General features: G+C 33.1%; 2 protein-coding genes across 3 annotated transcripts; both read right to left on the reverse strand.

Moving 5' to 3' along the window:
• Positions 1–4,693: 4,693 nt before the first annotated feature.
• On the reverse strand, positions 4,694–26,466 carry LOC125824054 (B3 domain-containing protein Os01g0905400-like). Of its 2 annotated transcripts, XM_049503404.1 has the most exons (7): positions 26,401–26,466; positions 25,432–25,591; positions 24,008–24,950; positions 21,906–21,983; positions 21,639–21,763; positions 19,326–19,570; positions 4,694–4,793 (listed from the first exon to the last, which is right to left on the reverse strand). In XM_049503404.1, the coding sequence occupies exons 2-6, from the start codon at positions 25,546–25,548 to the stop codon at positions 19,328–19,330; spliced, it is 1,506 nt and encodes a 501-aa protein (XP_049359361.1). In that variant the 5' UTR covers positions 25,549–25,591; positions 26,401–26,466; the 3' UTR covers positions 4,694–4,793; positions 19,326–19,327. The 2 variants fall into 2 exon arrangements, with proteins under 2 accessions (XP_049359361.1, XP_049359362.1); XM_049503405.1 differs by lacking the exon at positions 4,694–4,793 and having other exon boundaries at positions 19,027–19,570.
• LOC125824056 (nuclear transcription factor Y subunit C-1-like) lies at positions 7,320–17,364 on the reverse strand. The gene is made up of 5 exons (XM_049503408.1): positions 16,654–17,364; positions 14,851–14,908; positions 14,786–14,809; positions 9,595–9,677; positions 7,320–7,362 (listed from the first exon to the last, which is right to left on the reverse strand). Exons 1-2 carry the CDS (start codon positions 17,340–17,342, stop codon positions 14,905–14,907), a joined length of 693 nt encoding a protein of 230 aa, XP_049359365.1. The 5' UTR covers positions 17,343–17,364; the 3' UTR covers positions 7,320–7,362; positions 9,595–9,677; positions 14,786–14,809; positions 14,851–14,904.
• Positions 26,467–26,839: the final 373 nt, after the last annotated feature.

Raw genomic sequence — 26,839 nt, forward strand, 5'->3', positions numbered from 1 at the left:
CTCATGAAATATTCAATTTTTTTTAAATGAAATTTATATATTTGTAAACTACATAAAAAGTACTATAAGTCTCAATAATTGATAATTCAAAATATTTAAAAAATATAGGAAAAATTTACGGTCAAAGATAAACTTCTTTGAATCTCGAAATTCGAACTGTGTCACATAAATTGGGACAGATGGAATAGTATATTCTTTTTTTAGTAGAAAGGATATTATATTTTTATTTATATTTATAATTAAACATTTAACATTACATTATCACAATTAATACACATAGATTGTCAAGACGGGCTAATTTATTACATATAAATTGTAATATTAGATAGTACTTCTTTTTTATTTGCCTTGAGGAACTCGTTAATAGTGTTAGGAGGATTTTTTATTAAATATTTTTTTCATAATCATTATTTTATTGATTGATTATTTGTTAAAGTTTTAATTCTTCATTTATGGATTCTTCGATATTCTTTCTCTAATCATATAATAGTATATCAGTAGGGTGTTCATGGTTCGGTTTGGATCAGTTATTAGTTAAAATTAAAATCAAACCAATTTAAATCGATTTTTAAATTTCTAAAATCAAACCAAACCAAATCAAAAAAATAACCATCGATTTGGTTATCGTCAATTTAGTTAGGCTTTTTCGGTTCAAAATAATAAGTTTGTTAAGGACATACGCATCTCGATAGACACAAACACTTAGTACATGAATAATTTACAAATAAGCTATTACATGAACAAAGTAATTCATCCAATGTACCAAGTTTCAGAAACGAAAAAAACTCATTATCGATATCATAAAGTTGGTTCAATATTATGGAGATCTCAATATCTTATCAATAGACTTTTCAATAAAATTACACCTTAAAATATTGAGAAATTACTTTTCAAAAAAATAATAATCAATATTTCATAGTTAAAACTAATCAATTATCATCTTGTTTAGCTTGAGCTTTAAATTATTCAATGCAACATTAGAAAATTTTATAAAGAACAGAGAAAGTGTGATCTTTAAAGTAATGAATATTGAGGGATTTAGACTTAAGGTTTTAATAGTTGGGCTAAGTGTTGGGCTTCAGAAAATAGTAAAATTAAAGACTTTTAAGATAATTAAAATCTATCTAAATACTTATATTTTATTTATAAATAATTATAAAATTTATATATATAACTTCTCGGTTCGGTTTGGTTATTTTTGCGGTTAATTTTTAGTAAAACCAAAATCAAACCAAATATTATCGATTTTTCAAAATTTAAAACTGAACCTAACCAAATATCGATTTTTTTAATAGGTTTGGTTTAGATTACGGTTCAGTTTGGTTTTATAACCATAACCATGAACGGCCCTAAGTATATGTATATGCTTTCGGACGAGAAAATGTCCATAATAGTCCTTCATCTTTGGGTTAAGACTCAAAGTCATCCTTGATTTTCACATGGAGCACTAACAGTTCCTCATGTTTGCAATATTGGTGCACTTTTCGTCTTCCCCTAAATTTTTGCCTATTTTTTAACATTAATTTTGTCCACAATTTTATGTAAGGAATGTCCAATCGTCTTTTTATATATTTAGTAGAAATAATAACTCTATGTGAGAAGAAGAACACGTTGTTCTGTTCAGTGGAAATATTACTACAACTAAGCTAATAACATCTTAACATATGACGTTGCAAGAAAAGAAAAATGTGTATTATTGCACGTGAAATCATCATGATGAACCTTTCGACTTTACCTGCAATACGATTTCTACTAAACAAAACAAGGGGAAGAACTTTTGGAGGAGGACCAAAAGTGCACCAATATTGCAAACATGAGGGACTATTAGTGCTTCATGTGAAAACTCAAGGATGACTTTGAGTCTTAACCCAAAGATGAGAGACTATTTTGGGCTTTTTCTCCTTTTGGGCAGTACTAGTCTATAGACGTCACCTGTCTATTCTTAGTCAATAGTGTTTCATTCACAACTAAGTTGAGAATGACTATCTACTTAAGCTAGCGTTTGGCCATAGATTTTCAAATATTATTTGAGTGAAATTTCACCATGTGTTTGGTCATAATATTTGGAAAACATATTTCACTTTTTTAGAAATATATGATTTATACCCATAAGTTTTAAAAACTATCAAAACTAACCATAAGTTTGTATTACAAATCAATTGGATCTTTATTGCAACAAATAGCAAGTAGTGTCCATGACACTGGAGCAATGTGGTAGTTTGGAGTGAGTGCAACAAGTATCATTCCATACATCGTGAAGTAGACAAAGCACATGACTTTGTTACCCTGAGTCGATTGTTCATCATTTTCATCAACAACCATATCATCACTTTCATATTCACTGAATATTTCATCACTACTTTGGTGTTCACGTAAAAAAATTATGTAATACAACGCAAACAACTACTATAGAGAGTGTTTTTGTAAAAGATAAAAGTTTGGTGTAAAATTTCAATTTTTAAAAGATCCCAAATAATGAGATTTGGCCCAAATACTAGAAAAAACTAGTATTTGGGAATTTGAGATATTTGCCAAAAAAATTTGCCAAATAATGACAAATTTTATAGACAAACACTATTTGTCAAATTTCCCCCCAAATATTACTTGAGAAATCTATGGCCAAACGGGTGTGTTCCTTGTTTTTATACACTAATTTCATTAAGGTGACTCTTGCTAAGTCCTTCTAAGCTTTAAGTAAATTTGTTTAAAAGAGAATTGAGTCTAATCTAGCACATTAATCTTTAGATACTCAACGTATTCAAAATACGTATTAGCTTATAAGACTTTTTGGACTATCCAAGAACCTTAGGTAGGTTGTACGCTTTTATAATAAATGTGCACCTATTATATACATATTTTATTCTTCGTATTGCATAATTTTCATAAGGGCTTACATATGGCTGACAACTTCCACATATTTATAACAAGTAATATTAAGCCATTCACCTGACCTAAGATATATAATACTACAATATGTCTCATAGAATTAATTGTTTTTTTTTTTTTTTTATATTATTGCACTGTTTGTTCTCAAAAACTTCTATAAGTGACCTTAATCAATTTCTTTGGCATGACAAACACCTAAAATCAGAGTACTTGAATAGAAATAAAAACTGACTTTATTGATTGTATTATTTTAGCATAAGAGAAAAAAATTAATGGTCCATGACTATATCCTCCCTAGCATCTTATCTATCAAAGATTTACATTAAACGAATGAAATTATCTTTGTGCTCAAAGAGACTCCCAAATACTTGAATGGTAAACTTATCTTATGAAAAGTGAGTTCATTTTGGATGGTAATGGAAGTATCATGAGGTCCTCTTTGGAATTGTGGTAAGATACTCAATAGCAAAGATATGTCCCTCATCAAAAATTCAAACATGAAGGTGTCAAACCAAGAAATTTCACTAAGTAGTGATGATGAAAATTTAGCTAACTTTAGGTGTGTTTGGTAGAAATTTCAATTTTCTTATGTTTGGTTGGGGTAAATGTTTTGGAAAATAATTCCAAATCAACTCATTTTCCTAAAATTTAAGGAAAATGACTTTTCTTCAAAACTTAAGAAAAACATTTTCCAAAATTCTCTTCCAACTTCAAATTATAATTTATTTATTTTTTAGAAAAATCAATTTATTTTGTCCCTACTCTCAAACCAGCCCCCCAACCACCCCCCTCCCTGCAAAAAAAGTTTTGAAGCTTGTTTTTAACTTCAATTTTCTTACCCCACCCTCAACCCTACTTCCAACCCCCTACCACCCCTCCCCCCTCCAAAAAAGAAATTAAGTTTGTTTTTAAAAAAATATTTTCAACTTCAAATTTTTATTTTTCCACCCCTACCCTCGACCCCCTCCCCCGCGCCAGCCCCCCACCCCAAAAAAAAATAATTACGTTTGTTCTTAAAAAATATTTTCAATTTCAAAAATTATTTTCTACTCTAGTAAAAATAAAAGATATTTCTCAAAAACATTTTTCATTCATAAATCAAACATTAAAAGACTTTTCCGGAAAATATTTTCTACTCACCAACCAAACATGAGAAAATAAATAAAAAATCTACTTGTTTTCCAAGAAAACATTTTCCGTACCAAACACACCCTTAATGATGACCTCAAGTATTAATACATCAACTTAATTATTTTAGAAAACACAAATAATTCAGACTTGATTGAGATATCAAATATCCTCATAAATAGTATTTATATCATACATTCCGTGAAAAACCTATTCATTTATCAAGTATTTGAATCATTGTTATCTAATCTTACGAATTAAAATGGATTAGATTACTATAGGCACTAAGCATATTAACTTTCATGTTATAACATACAAATGAAACATTTGCTCTAACATCTCAGATTCCATTACACAAACATGACAAACTTCATCTGTAGAATAACTTTTTTTTGTAATAACATAATTAACATGCAATATATTTAAAACACACCTCCTGAAAATAAACTTGTTTTTGATCTTTGAAGACCATATATAGGTTTCAAAAGGATTCGACAAATACACGAGAATTAGTTTCTAGATGATAGCTAGACTTTACTTCATAGTTTTCGAATTAATCAAATATTAAATCAGTCTATCATTAAAAAAAAAAACTAAAATAGAAAAAACAAATTCATCATCTTGATTAAGAAAAAGTATTCACCGAATATCCCAAGAGTTAGTGCCATCATATCCTAAGTGTTCAAAAACAATTAATGAGGAACTGATATAGCTCCTTTTTCATTACTCTGGCCACTGTAAACAGCTCCAAGTAGTTCTTTTGGCATCTTACTTATGGACTTTCAGATTTTGCGTACACCAAAAGTATATGGTTCCGCTGATCTACAAGTTGAAAAAGATAATCATCTCCTGGATTCAGGCCATAAGCAGTAGTAACTTGTTTCCATCCAGATGTCAAAACATTAAAATCTGATCAGCACAGATATAAAGGAGGTCTAGATTCAACGAGAGAAATAAGGAATACACAAAATGGGAAACAAAGAGAATCTCAGCCAAGTACAAGTACTTAACATAGAGCGGACTAAATTCTCCAACTAAGCAATATGCCTGAAATCACTCTAGAAAAGAACGACCAGGGTGGTCAGGTGATTGAAAAATGGAACTTAGTACCAGCAATGTAATGTAAGTGCTGCTTCACATGGTGTCCAGATGATGAAAGGATTAGAACTCTCAAAAAAACAATGCAAATGCAGGTCTCGCTTCACGAAAAAATTAGTGCTCCTTTTCCCATATGACATCGTCCTCTTAGATTATAAACCAAAGAATCAATATATCTTATTTACAAAGAGAAACCTAACAGAATGTTTGCATACATAAAAGTTGATGGAAATCAGCCAGTTGCTTTGATGAAAGAAGTATAACAAAGAGATCTTACTAACCAATGGATTCATCTATTTCGAACAAATCATACCTCATAATTATTCAAGGACATCTGCAATAAGAAAACATACTCATTAACTTTAGATTTGAAGAAACAGTGCCATCATTGGAATCTCCTGCTTCACGGGCACTAAACTTGTAACATAGTTATATTTGATCCAAGTATGAAAAATAAGTTATTGCAGGTCAAGTGTGAATCCAAGATGCTTATTTTAACAAATTAGAGCCGCCATTTTTTTTAAAATCTTAATCAGGTGTACATGAGTTTTTCTTTTCAACATCTGAGTTACAAAGTAATCAGCACTTCACTTCAATCTTAATGAATTTTCAAAAGCATGTTAAAGTGTTAAGTCTAAAGGTATCCTGGAAAAGACATTATTCCGTTTATAACATCTTATTAAATGCAAAAGTTGGATGAAAAGAATTTTTTTTAAAAAAAAGGATGAAAAGAATATTAAAAAATGCATGCATCTTCAGGTGTAAACTCAAGACACATATAAACTCGAACACTTTACAAGCCAGTATTGATTAATATTCATAGAGAACTGATAGCATTCATGGTGGCAAACCGGCACACCTCTATTAGGACTTTATGAAGTTTGGGAAGTTAAAGAGATGGTGAGATGCAAGACAATGTTTCTGACCTTCAATGGAAAATCAAAAAGATGCTCATCGTGGAAGAGGATCCCAAGAATTGTGACTACGAGTGTGCTAAGCACACATATTTCATGGTGCAAGTCCAAGCTCGAGAAGAAGAGACCAAATGGGCAAGTGTTTATTATTGATAGATTGAGGCGCATATGGAGCCCAAAAGGAACTGAAAAGCAAGCCCAAGTGGGATGAATTACACTCCCAAAAGGTCTGGAAATTATGCCCAAAAGAGCTGAAATTTGGCGGTTTTTGGTCCAAGAATTGCCACTTCCTTATTTTGTTGGGTAGTTTTGAAAAGTGTGACATTAATTTTAAATGTTTTCCTAGTTTAACTTTTCCTTAGCTTAACATTTTCTAGTTATGTTTTACTAATTATTTCCATAAAATTAGAATTCGGATCTCATGATGTCTAGGAGAGGGGTGCACAATATATAGAGTTCTTCTTCTAGTTTTTCGGACACAACATTGTTATCAATCTTATTGAGAGATTCTTCTCTTCACAGTTACACTACCGGGGATTTTTTTAATCAAGTACACTACTTGGTATTTATCATATAACCTTACAAAAACGATTCTTTTAAGAGGTAAGATAATATTCTTTACTTGATTTTTATGGTTCTTAGAATCATAACAAATAATTGTCTTTAATTGTTCAATTAGGGGGTTTAGATCATTTTCATCTAAGATCTCGAATTGAATCTGCTAGTAAATATGATAAACCGTAATATACTAATTAGGTTTACTGCAATCAATTAGGATTTTTAGTAATTACTTGGGAGATTTGGGGATTTATTTCTCGAATTTCGATTCTAGTCTTTGATCTTTGTATTTTTCGCTTCCGCATTATTTTCTTGTTTTTCATTCAAATAACTTGATTCTTATCCAAGACCACATCAAATAGTAAGAATATTGCAATAATGCAATCCACCAAAATGACAGAGGGAATCATAATTAAACAAGGTGTTACCAGAAATCTTAGCCATCAGTCTCCATCAAACATGAATAGATGACTGCATTAAGGGATGGTGTATCTCCTGAATTAGCAGGTTCACTTTTGATGACTTTTTCACTACCATTCACATACTCTCCTCCTGAATCTTGTACATAACAATCAGCAAAAAGATGCTCAAAGGCAGTTCAAAGCACAACACCAAAATGCAAATGGCCATGGACAGTATGAAAAAGGAAACCAGATTAAATAAGTTGTGAAGATATATAAGAATGAAATCAATAGCATACCATGTATTGCTGTAGCAGGAGCAAATGCTTCTGTTGTTATCTCCTCAAATTCTTTCTTGACTAGTCTTTCTTCCCTAGCTTCATGTGGCAAAAACATTTACCATGTAAAATCCAATAAAGTCACAAGATAAGGATGTCTACTAGCCGAACAAGTGAAACTCAAGCTTGAGAATTTCAACAGGCCTAAATTAAAACCAGCAATTTCATGTCAAAAACTCTTTAATTCCTACTTCAATGATTAAGCAACCCAGCAAGGAAAGGAGAGCACGATTATTTACGCGGAGTATCAAACATCTGTCTCCCAAATGGATCGCCGAAATTGTGATTCCCTTTTTATACCCAGTGCTTCTAAATTTAAGTTGCCGATCTCAACATAGAAATGTGGTTCTGTTTGAGATCACAAACTGGCTTCAACATGATTATCATTTCCATCGACACCTTTTAAAGGAATGCTAGTTCTTTCTGCTACAGGTTTGCTCGTTGCCATTTCTTTTTTGAGAAGGGAAAAAAATGGCAGCAAGCAAACCTGTTGCAGAAGGAACTAGCAGTCCTTTAAAAGGTGTTAATGGAACTGATAAAAATGTTGAAGCCAATTTGTGATCTCAAACAGAACCACATTTACATGTTGAGATCGACAACTTAAATTCAGAAGCACTGTTGTCAAAACTTAAAGCACAATATGCCGTCTTCTTAATCATATTGAGCATATCTATCAATCATACAAAATGTTTCATCCTCATCTATAGCTGAATGTACTGATTGTCCCTTCCCAGTGTCACTGTCAGTATGTGACCTTTTCAGACTATGTTTTACTCTTTTCCTAAACAGAAAAGAAGCTGCCCCCCCCTCCCATTTCCAAGCATCCTGGCAACCCAACCCATCATAATTTTTTGTTAGTGAAGCAAACCAATCAAGCTTTGAAATTCTCCAACTTCCCAATCTTGTAAGTTTTTACAAAACCTCATATCCCACAACACTTCTCCCCCTTGTTAACTCCATAATTGGATAATCGACATCCTTTTTTGGCAAGAAATTCTATACATGTTAGGGAAAGTGAGACTCAAAGTATTGTTCCCACGCCATCTCTGATCCCAAAAACTCACCACACTCCCCTAACCCACTCGAAAAGATGTATTCTCATTGAACTCTTCCCATCCCTTTAAAATAATCCTACGTAGCCCACAACCGATAGGGAGTGAAGCATTCCAACCCACCTCAAAGGCCTCATACATCTCTACAATCACCCTTCTCCAAAAAGCATTAACATCTACGCCAAATCTCCATAACCACTTTCACAAAAGTGTCATGTTAAAGAGCCTTATGTCACGAACTTATACTTCAACTATAAGGCTTTGTGCGGCACTCGACAACTTACTCATGACTCTTTCACGATCTTGTAAGCTCAAGTAAGCCTTTTCAAACTTAGATTGCTAAGAGAACGAAGAAAGACCCAAGAGAGTTAAAAAAAAAAGGCTTTGTATTGCTTTGGAAGATTGCTTACAACTTGCTTGGTTTACAAATGAGAGCCCCTCTATTTATGCTACAATCCAAGGGGCTAAAGTGTAAACAAAAATTGTTACACAAGTCCTTGCATATTTACAAGTTAGTCCCTCTTCGAGAATTCTCTACAAGTCTTAAGAATTCCAAAGCCTTCCAAGAAATCTTCTCGGGTGATCTAGAGTCTTCTCCAAACCTCTCCACGACTCTAGATTCTTCCCCCCTTATTTTAATGCCTAACTTGTATGACAAAGTGGCGGGTCATGACACTTATATCCTTATAACAAGATAACCCCAACATTTCTATTTTTGAGGGGGGGAGAAGGGGAAAGCCTCAAACCAAATGAGTTAGGGTTGGCTATATGAATTCTCTGTATAATAGCTTTGTCAAAAAAAATTCTCTATACTAATTATTTTGTCTGAAACTAGAGTAAAATTAACCAGCTCAAAGAGACATCCTAAATCTTCATTATTAAATCATTTTAAATTGATAATTGATATATACCAATTTATGATTCTAAAAATCTACTTCCTTGCAGAATTTCTTATCAGACACTTCAAAAAAGGCACTTTTTTAATTTGTAAAAACATTATCCACAAAATCCAGAACATAATCTCACAATCAAAGCATTAAAAACCAAAAGTATTCGAGATGAATTAAGCAAGATAACTAAATTCCTAGAACTCCATAGTCATCTAGCAACACAGATTTAAAAGAAAAAAAAAGGTTATATATAAATGATCACATACATCCACACGTATGCATATATATAACATGTAAATATATACCAAAGCATAAATCATCATACTCACAAGAACAACGGCAGATAACAGTTACAGCAATCCAAAAGAAGCCATGAATGAAACAACGTGGAAGCATTTGATTAAAAGTAGTTTTACCTGCAAAAGGAAGGAAAGGTGAACCGCATAGAGTGAGTCGTCATTGAATTTCCACCAAAAAAAAACAATTCTTTCTTTTGCTTCTAGCTATACATAGTGTTGATCGAACCCTAAAGAAATGTGCAATTTTGGTTGGTAAAACAAATTTTCAGAAAAAAGAGAAGTTTTTCCGCATGTAAAGTATTTTTTTCAGGTTTGGCTTGGCCCTTTATATAGACCTTTTACAGTTGGGGGAGGGGGTTAGTAGAGTTCAAACCCTTACCATAGTTAATTTTTAAAATACTTAAATTTGGAGAGTATAATTTTAAATATTATTTTGGGCTATATGCAGTAATTGTAATTTTCCTTGCTAAATTTTCTTTTGTCTTGTCAACATCCTGAGAATAGTTTTGAATTTCTAACTATAATTGTACATCCTTGAATAGATAGGAATTCATATTTGACTTCATCTTAATATCTAAAATCTATTTTAGATTTAGATAACTTTTGACTTTCTGACCAAAAGAACGCAACTAAATAAGCAAAAAATATTTAGTGTTAAAAGATTTTGATTCACGATTTTTTCATAAAGGTGCAAATACTACTATTCAGATCACCATCTACTAACTTTCATTTCTATTTTTGGAATATTAAATTGAAACTACTATTTATGAAGTTCTCTTTTTCCTCCTTTTTCAAGAATAAAAGTCCTTAGTTTTCATTTACCTTAAATTTTTTAACTAACATACTAGACAATGAAGTTAGCACTGAGTTGACGATTAAGAATCTGGCGTAAGGCTTCAATGACATATATGATTTAGCCATGTTTTGCTACAGCTGAACAGAGAGTTAAGTTATATACGTTAACTATAATTTTCCTTGCTAAACTTTCCTCCTTATATTTTCTTCGGTCTTTATATCACACCCTGAGAAAAGTTTTGAGTTTCTGACTATAAATATACTTTCCTTGTATGGATAGGAATCCATATTCATCTAAAATCTATGTCAGATTTAGTTAACTTTGACTTTCTTACTAAAAGAACGCAAGTAAATAAGGAAAAAAAGTTAGTGTTGGAAGATTTTGAGTTTTGGTTTTTTGGTGAAGGTGCAAATACTAATATTCAGATCCCGATCTACTAACATCCTTTTCTATTTTTTAAATATCAAATTTACATACTATTAACGACATTTAGTTTTCCTCCTTTTTCAACAATGAAGTCTGTAGTTTATATTTACCTTAACTTTTTCATCAAATGACAATGAAGTTGGCACTGAATTGATGATGAAGAATCTGGTGTAAAGTTTTAATGACTAGTATAATTTAGCCATGTTGTTGCTACTATTGAATAGAGATTTGTATTACTCAATGCTTCTACACAGCTATTAAAGGTCTACTGTAATTCTACAGAAAACAATATGAACTTTGATTTGTGTCTTCTGATTAACCTAAGCTAGAAGGAATAACGTTTTGTATCAAAGCAAAAATCACGTGTTCACTCATATATTGTCCAAAGAATAAAAGTTGGACTCAGAACTATTAGTTACAACTTTTTGTCTTTATCTGATCCATTCCCATCTGCGCAATCATCTCACTAACAAAATATTGTCTTTTGCAAAACCTCCTACACTGCTTAATGTTGAAGCTACTATTTCTTTACATTCACTAAGAAATGACAGAAGCAGATAAGACTGGTAAGGAAGAGAAGGAACAAATGCATTCTACATTCATTACAAATGTAATAATGTACCACAAACAGTGATCATGACATATGATCATAAATTACAAATGATAATAGGGCTGGCAAAATAGGCAGATCGGGTCAAATTCAGGAGGGTCAAAATGGGTCAAGGAAATTATGGGTTAAGAGTCAACCCGCCAAAAGTTTATTTGGGTCAAGATGGGTCATAACCCAAATTTCCCTTCTTTTTAAACATATCATAGTGCACCCATGATTATGATTCAGTGATTTATCTATGTTAACGTGATTTTAACCTAATAAATTAGAGTAGTTATGCCATGCAATAAGATTTGTGCTAATTTAGTTATGTTGAGATTGCATAAAATGATGAAATTAATGGAATCGTCATCACCCTAGTAACCAAGTTCCACACCTACATCATTCACCACTATGAGGGTGTTTGGATTGGCTTATTTTAAGGGGGTGTTTGGATTGACTCTTTTTAAGTAGCTTAAAAGCTAAAAGCTATAAGTTGGGAATACCCTACTTTTGGCTTTTAGCTTATTTTTATACTTTTTCAACCTAAAAGAAAGTGCTTAAAAACACTTCTTGTCTTTCCCAAACACCTCCAAAAATAAACAAGAGCTTAAAAGCCAAAAGCTACTTAAAAAAGCCACGGTCCAAACACCCAAGTAGCTTTTGGATTTTAAGCTCTTTTTTATTTTTGGAGGTGTTTGAGAAAGACAAAAGTGCTTTTAAGCACTTCTCTTTTAGGCTGAAAAAATACAAAAATAAGCTAAAAATCAAACGTTGGATATTCCCAAGTTATGAATCTTAGCTTTAGCTTATAAGCTACTTAAAATAGCCAATCAAAACACCCTTATGTCATGTAGAAAGTTAGAATTAAAGAATTGCCACTAAAGGAAAGAGACAGTCTTTTTTAACTAACTAAAAATGAAATTTAGACAAACAAATTAAAACGGATGGAGTATTTATGTAGTTTTTCTTTTTGCTCCTTTTTCAAGAACGAAGTCCTTAGTTTTCATTTACCTTAATATTTTCAACCAACATAGTGACAAAGAAGATAGCACTTAGTTGATGATTAAGAATCTAGTGTAAAATTTTAATGACTTGATGTATGATTTAGCCATGTTTTGCTACTGCTGAACAAAAAGTTGGGCAATATACATTAAATGTAATTTCCCTTGCTAAATTTTCTTCCTTATATTTTCTTCGATCTTTTAAATTACATCATGAGAAAAGTTGTGAATTTCTGACTATAAATACTTCCTTCAATAGATTGAACTTCATAATGGACTTCATCATAATATCTAAAATCTATTTCAGATTTAGTCAACTTTGACTTTCTTACTAAAAAAACACAAGTAAATAAGGAAAAAAAATTAGTGTTGAAGATTTTGATTCTTGGTTTTTGGCTGAAGGTGCAAATACTAATATTCAGATCACCATCTACTAACTTCATTTTCTATTTTTGGAATATCAAATGGAAAATATTATTTATGAGGTTCTTCGTTTTCCTCCTTTTTCAAGAATGAACTCCTTAGGTTTCATTTACCACCATCTACTAACTTCATTTTCTATTTTTGGAATATCAAATGGAAAATACTATTTATGAGGTTTTTCGTTTTCCTCCTTTTTCAAGAATGAACTCCTAAGGTTTCATTTACCTCTACCTTTTCGACTAACATAGTGACAATGAAGTTAGCTCTGAGATGTTGATTAAGAATCAATTGTAAAGTTTTAATGACAAATATATGATTTAGCCATGTTTTGCTACTGATGAACAGAGAATTGGGTTATATACGACTTCCATTTTCCTTGCTAAATTTTCTTCCTTATATTTTCTTTGGTTTTTTAGATCACATCCTGAGATTTTTTTGAATTTTAGACTGTAATTATACTTCCATGAATAGATAGGAATTCATATCTGACTTCATCGTAATATCTAAAATCTATTTCAGATTTAGTTAACTTTGACTTTCTTACAAAAAGAACGCAAGTAACTAAGGAAAGAAATTTAGTGCTGAAGAATTTGATTCTTGTTTTTTTGGTGAATGTGCAAATACTAATATTCAAATCACCATCTACTAACTTCCTTTCCTATTTTTTGAAAATACTATTTCTAATGTTTTTCTTTTTCCTCCTTTTTCAAGTATGAAGTCCTTAGTTTACATATTTACCTCAACCTTTTCAACCAACATAGTGACAAAGAAGTTAGAACTGAGTTGATAACTAAAAAACTGGTGAAAATTTTTAATGAATGATAAAAATGATTTAGCCATGTTGTTGCTGCTGTGTTGAATAGAGAATTGTATTACTCAATGCTTCTGCACAAGGTCTAAGACTACAATTCTGCTGAAAATAACATGAACTCTGACTTGTGTCATCTGATTAACCTAAACTACGGAACATTGTTTTGTATCAGAGTGAAAATCACTTTTTCACTCAGATACTGTCCAAAAAATAGAAGTTGAACTCAAAGTTCTCAAGTTTCAACTTGTTTTTATCTGCTCCTTTCCCATATGTGTGATCACATGACTAGCAAAATATAGTCTTTTGCCAAACCTCCTACATTGCTTAATGTTAAAGCTACTATCTCTTTACATTCACTAAGAAATGACAGAATTAGATAAGACTTGTAAGGAAGAGAGGAACAAATGCATTCTCCAGTTCTTAAAAAATGTAATAAGTGTTTTTCATCAAAAAAAAAATGTAACAATGTACCACAAATAGAGATCATGACACGTGATTAAGAATTACAGATGACTGTAGGGGTGGCAAATGCAGGTTGGGTCAAATTCAGATGGATTAAATGGGTCAAAGTAATTATTAGGTCAACAGCCAACCCACCCAAAGTTTATTTGGATCAAGATGGGTCAAACAACGGGTCATAATCCAAATCTCTCCTCTTTTTAAGCATACCAACAGGACAACTCATTAAAGTTTTAAGTTTGAAGCTGGTGGTATGTATAAGAGTGCATTCATGTTTATGGTTCAGTGATTTATCTATGTCAATGAGATTTTAATCTAACAAATTAGACTAATTGTGCCATCCAAGCTTTGCAAAAAAAAATTGTGCTAATTTAGTTATGTTGAGATAGCATAAATGACGGAATCATAATCACCCAAGTCACTAAGTTCCGCACCTACATCATTGACCACTACGCCAAACTGCCCCACTAGGCTTACTAATCATCCTATAACCAATACGCCTTGGTGGCTCCATCATACCACTATAGCGAGGAGCAACAGTCAAAATACTAAAGGGCCAACGGAGAACTGATTAAAGTAACATAACACGATTTTTATGCAAAAAGTAAGATAAGTTCATTACACTAAACACCACAACTCCATAAGCATTCAAATAAACTAGACAGTTTTATACCGAAAACGACTAAAAGATTCAAGTCATACTGTTGAGCCAGTACCCATAGACAGTAGCAATAAGAAGCATCCATAGTTGACAGGACCTGCAGCATTAGTGACTAAGAGCTTCCGTTGTGCCAGTGCCACTGAGCATTTGGATCAACAGAGAACATGATCTTTAACTGCAACAAGATCAAATAGAAAAATTAGTACAAACAACTAATAAATCAAACCATATGAATGAGAAATTAGTGTCTTGTACCTCAAACAGAATCATATTAAGAAACTACAGCAAACAAATAATAAATAGATAAATTAGCTGCTTAGTCTCGCAAGTACAACAACATCAAGAAACTACAGCTCATCAATAGATAACTTGTGGAGTAAGAACTTTTTTTTAGATACTACATATTTGATCATAGCAATCATGTCACCTAAGAGCTAAGATGCCAACAATTTTTTTATCAAGTCTAAGATGCCAACATCATATCACGCAAATCAAGGCATGCCACAAATGAGTGAAATAACATGAATACAAGAGGATTAATGAATAGGGATTTATGAGAGGGCTGGAATAAATAGGGCAAAGGATAGAGGTAATTACAATGATAGTTCAACATCAAAGAAAGAAAGCACAAGGATTGCGACAAAGTCACCATAAACTAGCTAGACTATAAACAATCTATATCAGATTTCCCCATGCATTTTCTCTGTCAAATAATAAAATGCCGTACATGAATTTTCAGAGTAATGAGCACAAGCATGGCACATGACACATATCAGAAGATGAACACCAACCAGACAACTGGAAAAAACCCTACTGGCATGAATATTGGAAATATAAAGATGAGCTTCCTCTCCCGTGAAGAGAAAGCTGTTGACGCACTAACTGCTCATGCAAAGTGCCAAATATCTGGTACCATAGCTGTCCTGGTTTCTCTTTCTTGTCATTCACGCAAATGGCAGAAAAGGAGAAAAAACTGGTTATAACTAACCAAATCTAACTATCCCAGTTCTTCGAACTTGCTCTGGATTTACTTTCCTATAAGACATACTCTCAAGCCAATGGGGTTAGAAACGAATATAATCCCACTTCACCAACAAGCCACGTGTTCAATATGCATTAGCATGAACAATTATTACTAATGTACATTGCAGCACGATATCAATTGTTTCTCAGGGTAATAGGTAATGGTAATGGATGGCATATCCCAAGCATGCATGCATATATAATTATTGCATCTGTAAGAAAATTGAAACATATGCTTTGGCTCCATCTTTGCATCAACACCAATAAGGCAATAACAGTTACCACTCTGAGAAAACTTGTAAAATCCGATTAAGAGAACTCCTTTATAGTATAGAGAAATCAAGCAATCATGTGGAAAGCAAATCAATCTATTGCTCTAAATTCAGATACCACAAAATCAAGATATGCCAAATCATTTTTTCCACTGATGCAATATATAGAAGAGGTGATTGATGAAAGCTTAGACTGTACCTGTAACTCCTATCTCCATGTTGCAACATCAATGAGAGAGTGCAGAAAAAAATTGTTTTTATAAGTAGAGAGAGAATGCACAAAATTATACAAGTACTTTACTCAAATTTAGTTAAGATTTCCCTAAATGTAAGAAGGCAAACATATAAAATGCAAAAATGTTTGTAGCTACTATCTGATAGAGTAAAAGTAAAACAAAGAACAAAAAAATTGCAGTTACAAACCCCATGGGTGGAAACTTTTTTCCATGGAGACAAACCACTCATGGGGAAACGTTCCCTTTGTCGCTTCTCAGAAAGAAATAAAATTATAAAAAAAAAAAAAAAGTTGCCACCTTTAACATAAATGGAAAAAAGCAATTCGACTTGACAAATTAATTCATTTTCTTCTAACCCTAGTAGTGAATTAAGGAAATGACAAAGTTACCTTTGAGGATCACCGTTACCCTGTCCACTGCTCCCTCCAGTAGCATAGGGATTACCGCCAGCAGCATGCCAACCGGACTGCCGCGGGTACAACGGAGGCGGGACGTTCACTGAGGGTGCAACCCAAGGCATAGCACGCCTTCCCATGATTCCCCGGGGTGCAGCAGGTGGTCCCATTGATGGAGCAGGAGGTCCCATTGGGGGAGCAGGAGGTCCCATTGGTGAGTAACAGTATGGGATACGACTTGGTATGTTGCCCAGCATGCCAGGCACAAAACCAGTAACTTCTTCCTCGGTCTCATCCATAGAAATGGCGTCCACAAGGAAATCAAAGAGTTCAGTCTCCCTAAGCACCGTGATGAAGTCGGTCTTTTTCAGAGTCCGACGCTGGTATTCCTGGGCGTTAAGCCAGGAACGATGGGTGAGCTCCTGAATAAAGAGCTCACATGCCTTAGCAATCAGAATAGGCGCTTCAGCAGAAATCATATGGACATCCTTGTCCGATTTCATGATCTTCTTGACTCGGGAAATGGGAAGACTGTGGACCCTAAAATCTCTTATCTGTTTGATCTCTTGAAGCTGAGCTGCCCAAAACAGCTGCTGCTGGAGGACATGATCGTTCACAGTCGGCTGAGCAGTCGCCGCCGCCGCCTCTGCATTCGCTGCCGCCTCGTCAGAATGGTTTGCCATGGTTTTTTTTCTGAGCGATAATTTCAATGCTCTCAGACTGAGAGGAATGGAAATGGACTGTGCTCTCTTATATATACCCGGGAGAGGAAAAAAAACTATGGAAAAATGACGGTTTTAGTCCCTAAGTTACAAGTTTATTTCAAATTTGGTCCCTCTAATAACGGGCTAAACATATTTAACCTTTAATTAACTAAAATGAGTAATTTTGATCCAATCACTAACAGAAGCCCAAACAGTAACGGACATTTTAATCCTAAGAAGGGCAAATTGGGCATTACATGTCACAACATTGTAGTATAGTTTTACATTATAAAACATAGAGAATAGAATTAAATTTGGATTATAACTTTTTAAAGGTTTTAGACTTTTATTTATGGGTTGAATTTTCTAATATTGTGTGTTCATATATATATTTTTTTCGTCTTTATTTTCTGTATTTTCTCGTTTTTAAAAGAAAAAATCATTTGTGTGTTCACACACATTAATGGGATGTAATTTATTTTAGTTTGCTATGTTTTAAGATAAGAGTTTTGTAGATAATTGAGAAAGAGTTTTACGTTATAAAACATGACAGATGGAGATAAATTTGAATTGTAACGTTTTTAGATTTTAGACTTTATTTATGGGATAAAATTTTCAACGTTTTGTGTGTTCACATATGTTTTTCTTTTTCTATCTCCCTTTTTTTCATTCTCCTCATTTTCAAAAGAAAAAATTCATAAATGAAGAGCCAAAACACTGATAAAGAATCGATCAATCAAATATTTGAGCAAAAATAATGATAATGCTAAAAATATTTGATAAAGTATCACCTATCAAGAAAATTTTAAAAAGTAAATTTGTAATAATCTTGAATTGACAAAAAGAGAATAATATATTTTTTTCATCAAGAATTAAAAGAATATGATATAAGAGGTATGCAGAAATGTGTGTGAACACAGTAAATTTTTTAGATTTTAAGATTTTTTGAACAATCCAAAGAGTTTGGTTAGGTAACCTCAACGAAGAGCTATATTTTTCATAGTAAATGTGTATTCATTGTACACCTATTTTATTTTTTTATCTTACATAAATTAAAAAAGATCTTAGACATGGTTAACAAATCTACAGATTTATTATGAAGTATATTAAGCCATCTAAAAAGAAAAAAAAAAACCAAATATTGATTAATAAAAAAGGAGTTTCATTTTTGGCTCTTGACCCTCTCAAAGAGGATGAAATATACTTTCTCTATCACGTCAATGGAATAACATATGTCCTTGATATTTCGATGATTGTTCAGGAGGAAACTTTTGTGTTTTTTCTAAATTCTTTAAAGTAATTAGGGATAAAGGTTTGAAAAATATCCCAACTTTGGTCGAATTTGTTGTTGCGATACTAAACTTTCATGAGGACCTATTACATCCTTAGACTATTTAATACCGTATTTTTTACCCTCTGAACTATTTAATAGTGTATTTTAAAGGTATATATATGCACACGTGGATACATTACTATTTATAATTTTGCATTATTTTTTATGTTCACGTGGGCAAATATATATGTTTAAAATATGATATTAAATAGTCTAGGGAGGTAATAAGTCCTCATGAAAGTTTAGTATCGCAACAACAAATTCGACCAAAGTTGAGGTATTTTTCAGACCCTTATCCTAAGTAATTAAATAAAATTATTATTTTTTAATCAAAAAAACAATATACATTAATCAAACTCAGTAATATGTCAAACAAAATGAAACATGTGCTCTAAGATTTCATATTCCATTACAAAAACAAACATATATACAAATGAAGTTGATTTTAAAAAAAGTATTCACATAATAATCCATGAGTTAGTGCCATCATATATGACCCAGCCAGGCAACAACTAAATGTAGTTCAAAAACAATTTATGAGAAACTGGCATAGCTCCTTTGTCATTCCTCTTGCAACTCCATATAAAGTAAACAGCTCCAAGTAGTTCTTTGGCATCTTACTTTTCGACTTTCAGATTTTGCGTACATCAAATATGCATCCCCGCTGATTTACAAGTTGAAAAACGCATTCATCTCCTGGATTAAGGCCATAAGTTGCAGTAACTTGTTTCCAACCACATGTCAAAACATTAAAACCTGATCTGCTATAATAAAGGGTAGGCCAGATTCTTTTATCTGGTCCTCGGAGATAAATAATCATCCTTCCTAGCTTTGCCTTTTGCAGTAAATATTTTCGCCAGGATTCTGGTAATTCCTGCACAGATATAAAGGAGGTCTAGATTGAATGAGAGAAAAAAGGGATATACAGACTGGGAACAAAGAGAATTTCAGTCAAGTACAAGCAATTAATTGCAACATAGAGCAGACTAGATTCTCAAAGCAACATGCCTGAAATCACACGAGAAAAGAACGTCCAGGGTGGTCAGGTGATTAAAAAAATGGAATTCAGTACCAGCAATATAATGTAAGTGCTGCTTAACATGGTATCCAGATGATGAAAGGACCAGAACTCTCGAAAAACAATGTAAATGGCAGGTCTTGCTTCACAAAAAAATTAGTGCTCCTTTTCCTATATGACATCTTCCTCTTTAGAATATAAACCAAAGAATCAAAATATCTTATTTTCCACCTAACAGAATGTTTGCGTACACAAGAGTTGATGGAAATCAGCCAGTTGCTTTGAAGAAAAGAAGTATAACAAAGAGAGGTCTTACTAATCAATTGATTCCTCTATTTCGAGAAAATCATACCTCACAATTATTCAAGGACATCCACAATAAGAAAACATATTCATTAACTTTAGATTTAAAGAAACAGTGTCATCATTGGCATGTCCTGCTTCGCAGGCGCTAAACTTGAAACATAATTATAGTTGATCAAAGTATAAATAATAAGTTATTGTGTGTAATTTCGAGATGCCCATTTTAAACAAATTAGAGTGGCAAAAAAGACAAAAGTTTTACCAAATCCGGTGTACATGTATTTTTTCATTTCAACATCTGAGTTACAAAGTAATCATCACTTTACTTCAATGTTCAGAATTTTCAAAAAAAACAGTTTATAGTGTCAAGCCTAAAGGTGTCCTGGAAAAGACATTATTCCCTCTTAACATCTTCATGCAAAAGTTTGATGAAAAGAATGTTAAAAACTTAAAATGAATGCGTCTTCAGCGGTAAACTCACGACACATATCAACTCGAGCAGTGTGCAAGCCAGTATGGATAAATATTCATAGAGAACTGATAGCATCCATGGTGGCATACCTCTATTAGGACTTAATGAAGTTCAAGAAGCTAAGAAGATGGCGACATGCGAGACAATGTTGTTGGGCTACAATGGAAAATCAAGAAGATGCTCATCGTGTAAGAAGAGCCCAAGAATTGTGACTTAGAGTAGGCTAAGCACAATATTTCATAGTCCAAGTTCAAGCTTGAGGGATAAAGATTGGGGCCCATATAGAGCACAAAAAGAACTGAAAAGCAAGCCCAAGTTGGCTTGAATTACACGTCCAAAGGGTCTGGAAATTATGCTCAAAAGAGCTGAAATTTGGCTTGCATTTGTTTGGTCCAAGTATTGCCACTTCCTTATTTTGTTAGGTATTTTTGTGAAGTGTGACATTGATTTTACATGTTTTCCTAGTTTAACTTTACCTAGTTTTAAGTTTTCTAGTTAGATTTTACTACTTATTATTTCCATGAAATTAGAATTCAAATCTCATGATGTCTAGAGAGGGGTGCACGATTTGCCCTTACATATAGAGTTCTTTAAGTTTTTCGGGCACAACATTGTTATGGATATTATTGAGAGATTTTTTATTTATAGTTTACAGTACACTAGCTGGAATTTTTTTTATCATGTACACTACTTGGTATTTATCTTATAAAAACGATTCTTTTAAGGGGTAAAAATATATTCTTTGCTTGATTTTTATGGTTCTTACTCAATTAATTGAAGAAGGTAATTAATTTTATATAAATTATTGTCTTTAATTGTTCAATTGGGGGGTTTTTTTTTTATCATGTACACTACTTGGTATTTATCTTATAAAAACGATTCTTTTAAGGGGTAAAAATATATTATTTGCTTGATTTTTATGGTTCTTACTCAATTAATTGAAGAAGGTAATTAATTTTATATAAATTATTGTCTTTAATTGTTCAATTGGGGGGGTTTAGATCACTTTCATTTGTATTTTTCGTTTTGGCATTATTTTCTTGTTTTTCATTCAAATAACCCGATTCTTATCAAGACCACATCAAATAGTAGAAAATTGCAATCCACCAACAAAATGACGGAGCGTATGATATTTTAACTAGGTGTTACCAGAAAATCTCGGCCATCGATCTCCACCAAACATGAATAGTTTACTGCATTAAGGGATGGTGCGTCTCCTGAATCAGCAGGCTCACTTTTGATGACTTTTTCATTACCATTTGCATACTCTCCTCCTGAATCATGTACATAACAAACAGCAAGAAGATGCTTAAAGGCATTTCAAAGCAAAACACCAACATGCCATGGGCAGTTACGAAAAAGGAAACCGGATTAAATAAGTTGAGAAGATATATAAGAATGAAATAAAAAGCTTAACATGTATTGCTCTAGCAGGAGAAAATGCTTCTGTTGTTATCTCCTCGAATTCTTTCTTCACTAGTCTTGCTTCCCTAGCTTCATGTGGCAAAAAGATTTACCAATGTAAAATCCTTTAAAGTCACAAGATAAGGATCATGTATACTAGCCAATCAAGTGAAGCTCAAAATCTGATCAGACCTAAATTAAAATCAACAATTTCATGTCAAAAATTCTTAATTCCTACTTTGGATATGTGATTGGATTCAATATGGGTAACGGTTTTGCTTCTATTTTAGAAAGAACAAGATTTTCACGAAAGGCTGAAAGAAGAAGGAAATAAGCTGGTGATGGAGAGTGGTATAGCCTCAGGGGCTTGTAAGGGGAACATGTGATAGGAAAGGCTCGTCTTTTGGGATGGAAGGAGTAGGGGCTATTCAATGGCCAATGTCCTAATACAGAGGACATGATCAGTACAACCAATAAAGTAGGAATCACAAGTTAGCTCATATATTGGAAACTCTTAAGTAGTGAATCCTAAAATTTCAAATGGAATAATTGATCTTCATATTTCCAAAATGAACAAGTAGTCCAGTACTCGAACGAATTTCAATCATAATTTGAATCAGACGAAATAAGAGAAGTTCCTTAATTCTTGAGATTTATATCTTAGGACATAATTATTAAGAATATTCTACACAATACTGTTATGATTCTTTTGACTTTCAACACAACCACTCATACTCCAAGTTGGTTGTATTATTTGTTAGTTTGAAAACAAGATATACTCAAATGCCATTTGAATAGCGAGCAAAATCATCAGAAAGAAAAGGGTGGTGAAGTCTTTCCTCGTGAAAATCATCAGTGAATTCACAGCTATAAAATGACAAGGGCTTGTTACACCAAAAAGAGTGAAAATCTTTGGAACATCATGGACTTAGATTGAACTGATAGTTGAAGAGTAACTGAAAAAGTTGTTGGACTAATGACTGGAAAAGTTGCTATAAGAATAGGCCGAATAGAGGTAGAGCCAACCGGAATGGACCAAAAAGAAGTTAGGCGTTGTTAGGACAAATACATAGATGAAACACAGTACCTCTGGAACGATCGCCAAAAATGAACTGATGCTACTGAGACGGTCATTGGAAATAGGAGTTGTGCAACAGGGCATGTCACCAAAAATAGGTAAAAATAGTAAAACTCAAAAGGTAAATGTTGGCAAAATCGACAGTGTGAGACGTTGATAGTGGAAGCTACTTAAGTCTCAACCAAGATCCTGAAGATTCTGTTACCAAGTAAACAGAAAACTTTCAATGAAATGGGATGTCGATATATAAGAGATCTGCATATAAGTTGAGGCAAGTTTCTTGAGGAATTCCAGATTGTTGTGACATCACCATTAAGGATTTAATCATTCACGAGATGATCAAGAAAAACAAATTTACAACTCCAACAATAAATAGAAATACAAAAATCCCACTTGCTCTGAGGGAAGCAATTAATTATGAAATAGATACTGCTGAACATAATGCTGAAGCCAAATCTTTGAGTCAAATATGGAAGGTAGAAATGACATTTTCACCCAAGGGAGCTTGGAAAAATCGTAGAAACTGTGAAACTACATGAGAAATTAGATGGATAGGACAAAAAAATGAAAACCAAAGAAGGGTTATACTGATATGGACTGGGAGAAGAGAGAAAATTAGTTTTTGAAGCTGATGATTGAAGAACAGAATTTAGGTATACAATTAATCAGCAAAATGAACAAAAGGCTTCCCTGTGCTCACGAGCCTACAAAGTTGAGCTTTATGGAATCTAACTGCAACCTGAGACTGCATTTTTGTTAAAGAAAGTGACCTTGGACCTACCTCAACCCAAACGATAGCTCATGAGAAGAGGATTGCCCAAGACCGTATAAGGAGTCCATGTACCCATCCCACAAACGATGTGGGACTCCGACAATTTGGGACAGCTCAAGACTAAGGTCAAGCTCAACATAGTGTCAGCAAAACCAATCTACAGCTGAGCCCTCACTGCCTCAAGTATATAGCGCGATATCCATATTCAAAACAATACAACAAAACAAACAATCCTAACAATTTGTTGTGAACAAAAAAGCTTACCAAATTGAGATGCTTCATTGGATTTCTTATATTTTGGATCCCGCAGTGGAATATCCTTTGCTGGACTACTAACCATATTGGTTGCCCTGATTCCAGCCTCAAGCTTTGACGACGGTGCTTTTGAATTCAAGTTGTCGATCTCAACATTTAAATTTGGTTCTGTTTGAGATCTAAAATTGGCTTCAACCTGATTATCCTTTCCAATGTCACCTTTAAAAGGACTGCTAGTTCCTTCTGTAAGAGGTTTGCTTGCTGGCATTTCAAAACTTGACAGATGCAAGCACAACCTGTCATCTTCTTGATCATACTGAGCATTTCTATCAATCATACAACATGATTCATCCACATCTATAGCTGAATATACTGATTGTCCCTTCCCAATGTCAGAATCAATGTTTGTTGCAAAGTTGGCTATATTTGGCTTGTATGTGACCTTTTCAGACTCTGATTCAGCAGACGTTTTAAAGTTGGCAGTATTTGTCTTGTATGTGACCTTTTCAGACTCTGATTCAGCAGATGTTCTAAAGTTGGCAGTATTTGTCTCGTATGCTACCTTTTCAGACTCTGATTCAGCGGATGTTTTACTCTTTTTCTTAACTGAATTTATATCAGTTGTTTGAAACAGCTCAGCTGGGGTAGTTGCTTCAGGGTAAGTCCTTGCTCTTTTTCTTCCGTTGCCAATATCACTGCAGGGCTTCTTTTCACAACCACTTGTTCCAAATATTTTTACAATGAAGTGCTGACCCGGAACATAGTGGAAAACCAAGAAGTCGCCCACGTCCAAACCATGGTCTGATGAAAATTTAGGCCATCCCTGACGGATAGAAAGTGAACCCTTATGGTTACACACTGTTACCCTCCATCTCTGTCCACTTGAGTCCTCCAGATAAGTTTCCTGATCCGTCAGGTGTGAAACTGATCGAGCAAATTTTGGGGGAAAAAACTGGAAAGAAAATGCGCAGAAATTAAAACTAAGAAATACTACATATCGATGCACAACTCGGATGCAAAGTAATGAAACAGGTTTACAATCAAATCCTTCGAAGTCTTGTGAGTTCTGGATGGCACAATTATTTATAACACAATTAATGCCAAAGAGAAGGTTAAGAGTAACAAATGCATTTATGCAAGATATTTTCTATTGATAATAAAGCATGAAAATTTATTTGTTATCTGCATCAGAATTGTCATGACTCATGAATTCTAAAACTTGAACAGCTACTGCAAAAATTGACCAACCTGTATTAAACAGATAATATTGCACTCAGTTTAAGCAGAAAGGTTTTCACCAACAAATATAAAATTATACAAGAATAACTAATTGCAAATATGGTGATCACAAGTCAAAACCAACTATACATTTATAAAACAAATACTTTAAACTAAGTTGATAAAACAAGCGTACACAAGGAATCAAAACTTACCAGAACTTGTAAGAAACGTTTGTCAATCATTACTTTAAAGAAAGAAAGAACCTCCTTTCCATGAATCAACATGCAGTCCTTCTTGCACCCACCACATGCTTCGTTCTCGCATTCCATCTCCTCCCTATACAGAGTATGCTTCCCCAACAACTTCTAAATCCTACAAAGTATATCAAAATATCAACTTGAAGTTCAAGTTTAAAAAATTTAAAGGAAGTACTCATTCCTAGAAAAGAAGAGTATTTTTACTAAATACCCTTAATAAATAACACTCCAAAAAGATGCAGCTCTTAATGCTTTCTGTCCCTTTTTACTTGTTCAATTTTGACTTTTTATGGCAAATCTAGAAAAGACAATATTTTTTACCTATTATAAACTCAATTTATTTAAAGAGTTAATGTTATTGATTTTGAAATTCTATCAATTAATAAGGGTAAAATGATAAATCACGATATCAATTATTAATTTTTTTTTAATAGATATGTCAAGTCAAAAATGGACAAGTAATTAGAGACAGAACGAGTAATATCCTGGTTATGTAACACAAATAGAACGTTATGCACGCTGCTACACAACCACAAGTAGAATCTGTAGAGGCAGAAGCAGCTAACAAAGGGGGGAAAATCGAAATTCGACGCAGTTAATAGCTTGAATGTTGATTGATGAGTAACAATAATTAATTAAATCTCCACAACGTTTAGGTAACATAATGATGACCCTTCAATTTCTAGGGTAACTTTTTACTGAAATCGGCTACATGCATGTTCTGTGGTCAAGTCATGCTAAGGTGAAAAAATTAAATGCTGCCATTTTTTAAAGCTAAGTTAGCCCATCACCCAAATTAGCTATTAGCATGTTTCTACATAGCCCCATTCGAAAATCATGGCTATTTACCGATTCAGAGCAGCTAAAAATCAAAGAAAAAAACGCAGAAGAAAACCAAAAAAACTCTTCCAGTCGGATACACACCTGGAGAGGAAATAGAACCGTCTGAAAACAGAGGAACAAGCAAGGTGAGAGCAAGCAAAACTCTTCAGCTGGCAATAATTTATTCACTATTGATTCAAGAAGCAGAGCTTTGTCCGTTGCAGTGTCCAAGAAAACAGTTTTTTTTTCTTTTTATTTGTCCATATACAGACGCACTCGGTATATCATTAGTGAATCTCAATAATTAGGAGTTTGGTTCGGTTATTAGTTAAAATCAAAAATCAAACTAATTTAGTTGATTTTAAATATTTTAAAATCAAAACAAACTAAATGAAAAAAATAATTGTTGGTTCAATTTTTTTGGTTTTTTTAATTTATTTTTTAGGACATAACGTATCTCGATAGACACAAATAATTCATATGAAAGTTATTGTGGATTCAATTAAGCAGTACAAGAATTATTATAATATGAACAAAGTAA

The sequence above is a fragment of the Solanum verrucosum genome, unplaced genomic scaffold, assembly GCF_900185275.1.
Source record: "Solanum verrucosum unplaced genomic scaffold, falcon-dt-bn FXZP01000088.1, whole genome shotgun sequence".
NCBI classification, from domain to species: Eukaryota; Viridiplantae; Streptophyta; class Magnoliopsida; order Solanales; family Solanaceae; genus Solanum; species Solanum verrucosum.